Source organism: Cervus elaphus, chromosome 5 (assembly GCF_910594005.1).
Source record: "Cervus elaphus chromosome 5, mCerEla1.1, whole genome shotgun sequence".
NCBI classification, from domain to species: Eukaryota; Metazoa; Chordata; class Mammalia; order Artiodactyla; family Cervidae; genus Cervus; species Cervus elaphus.
Genome location: NC_057819.1, coordinates 94,341,565 through 94,342,806, shown reverse-complemented (window position 1 = coordinate 94,342,806; position 1,242 = coordinate 94,341,565). Strand labels below are relative to the sequence as shown.

The window sequence follows — 1,242 nt, the reverse complement described above, 5'->3', positions numbered from 1 at the left end:
CTGGGCGGGTCCCGCTGCCCGTCTGGACCCTTCCTACAAGAATCTGCATGCTTCCTCCCTCTGGGTTCCTCCCTCACCAACCTACCTGGAGGCAGGTCATAAAGCAGGAGGAGGGAGATGGATAGATGAGGAGGGCGGAGAGCCACGTGGTGCCATAAAGCCCCAGCTAGAGAGGGCCTGTCCCGGAGTGTCCAGGCTGCAGGAGTTCACGCTCGGAAGGTGGACTGTCAGCCTTGGGAGCCGCAGCCGGGGCAGCGAGGCCCGGGAGGAGGCCATGCACCCAGGCGCGCCAGGATCAGGCCTCAGGGGCCTGAAAGGAGCTGAGGGCTCTCCTCAGGACTTGGGGAACTCTTGCCTGGAAGCCGGGAGGGATTTTGGGGTGCTGAGGGAGAACGGCAGCCCCGGAGGCCTGGGCGAGGCGGAAGAGGTGGCCGGGAGTAGAAAGCGCAGCCGGCCCGTGCGGTCCAAGGCGCGGCGCATGGCCGCCAACGTGCGCGAGCGCAGGCGCATCCTGGACTACAACGAGGCCTTCAACGCGCTGCGCCGCGCGCTGCGGCACGACCTGGGCGGCAAGAGGCTCTCCAAGATCGCCACGCTGCGCAGGGCCATCCACCGCATCGCCGCGCTCTCCCTCGTGCTGCGCGCCAGCCCCGCGCCCCGCTGGTCCTGCGGGCACCAGGAGTGCCACGGGCAGGCCGCGCGCGCCGGGGACGCGGGGGACCTGCGCTCCAGCCCGCCGGCGCCTCAACCGCCCGCCCGGCCCTTCGCGCCGCGCTGCGCCTCGTGCCACCCCCACACGCCCCTGGGACGGCCCAGGGCGGTGGCCGAGGCGCTGCCGGGCTGGGCCCAGGCCTCCCCCGGAAGCTGGCGCCGAAGTCTCGGGGCTCCCTCGGCCTGGCCTCGGGGCCTCCTGCGAGCGGGCCCTGGGCTGGGCCACCCACACTCCTGACCGGGCGCCGAGCGCACTGTAGGGCCGGGAAGGAGCCAGCGGCAGGATGACCACAGAACGGGAAGATTAGAAAGCCATCCCTGGCAAAACTGAATGGGCTGAAGCCTGACGGGGAAAGGAGGCGCTTTGGCGGTGGGAAAGAACTCTGGAGACTGGGCCGCACCTCCTAGAACCCCGAGAACCCAGCCAGGAGCCGAATTCTTCTGGGCTCTTACCTTTGGACTTGAACTCTCCTTGGAAAGTGACTTTTGCATCTCTGTGCCTCTGAGTCCTATTGTCTCTTGCTTTACAAA

The 1,242-nt window shown here is 68.4% G+C and overlaps 1 protein-coding gene across 1 annotated transcript; it reads left to right on the top strand.

The window, feature by feature from the left end:
- The first annotated feature begins 274 nt into the window (after positions 1-274).
- Positions 275-949, top strand: BHLHA9 (basic helix-loop-helix family member a9). The gene has a single exon (XM_043900987.1). It carries the CDS (start codon positions 275-277, stop codon positions 947-949), a length of 675 nt encoding a protein of 224 aa, XP_043756922.1.
- Positions 950-1,242: the final 293 nt, after the last annotated feature.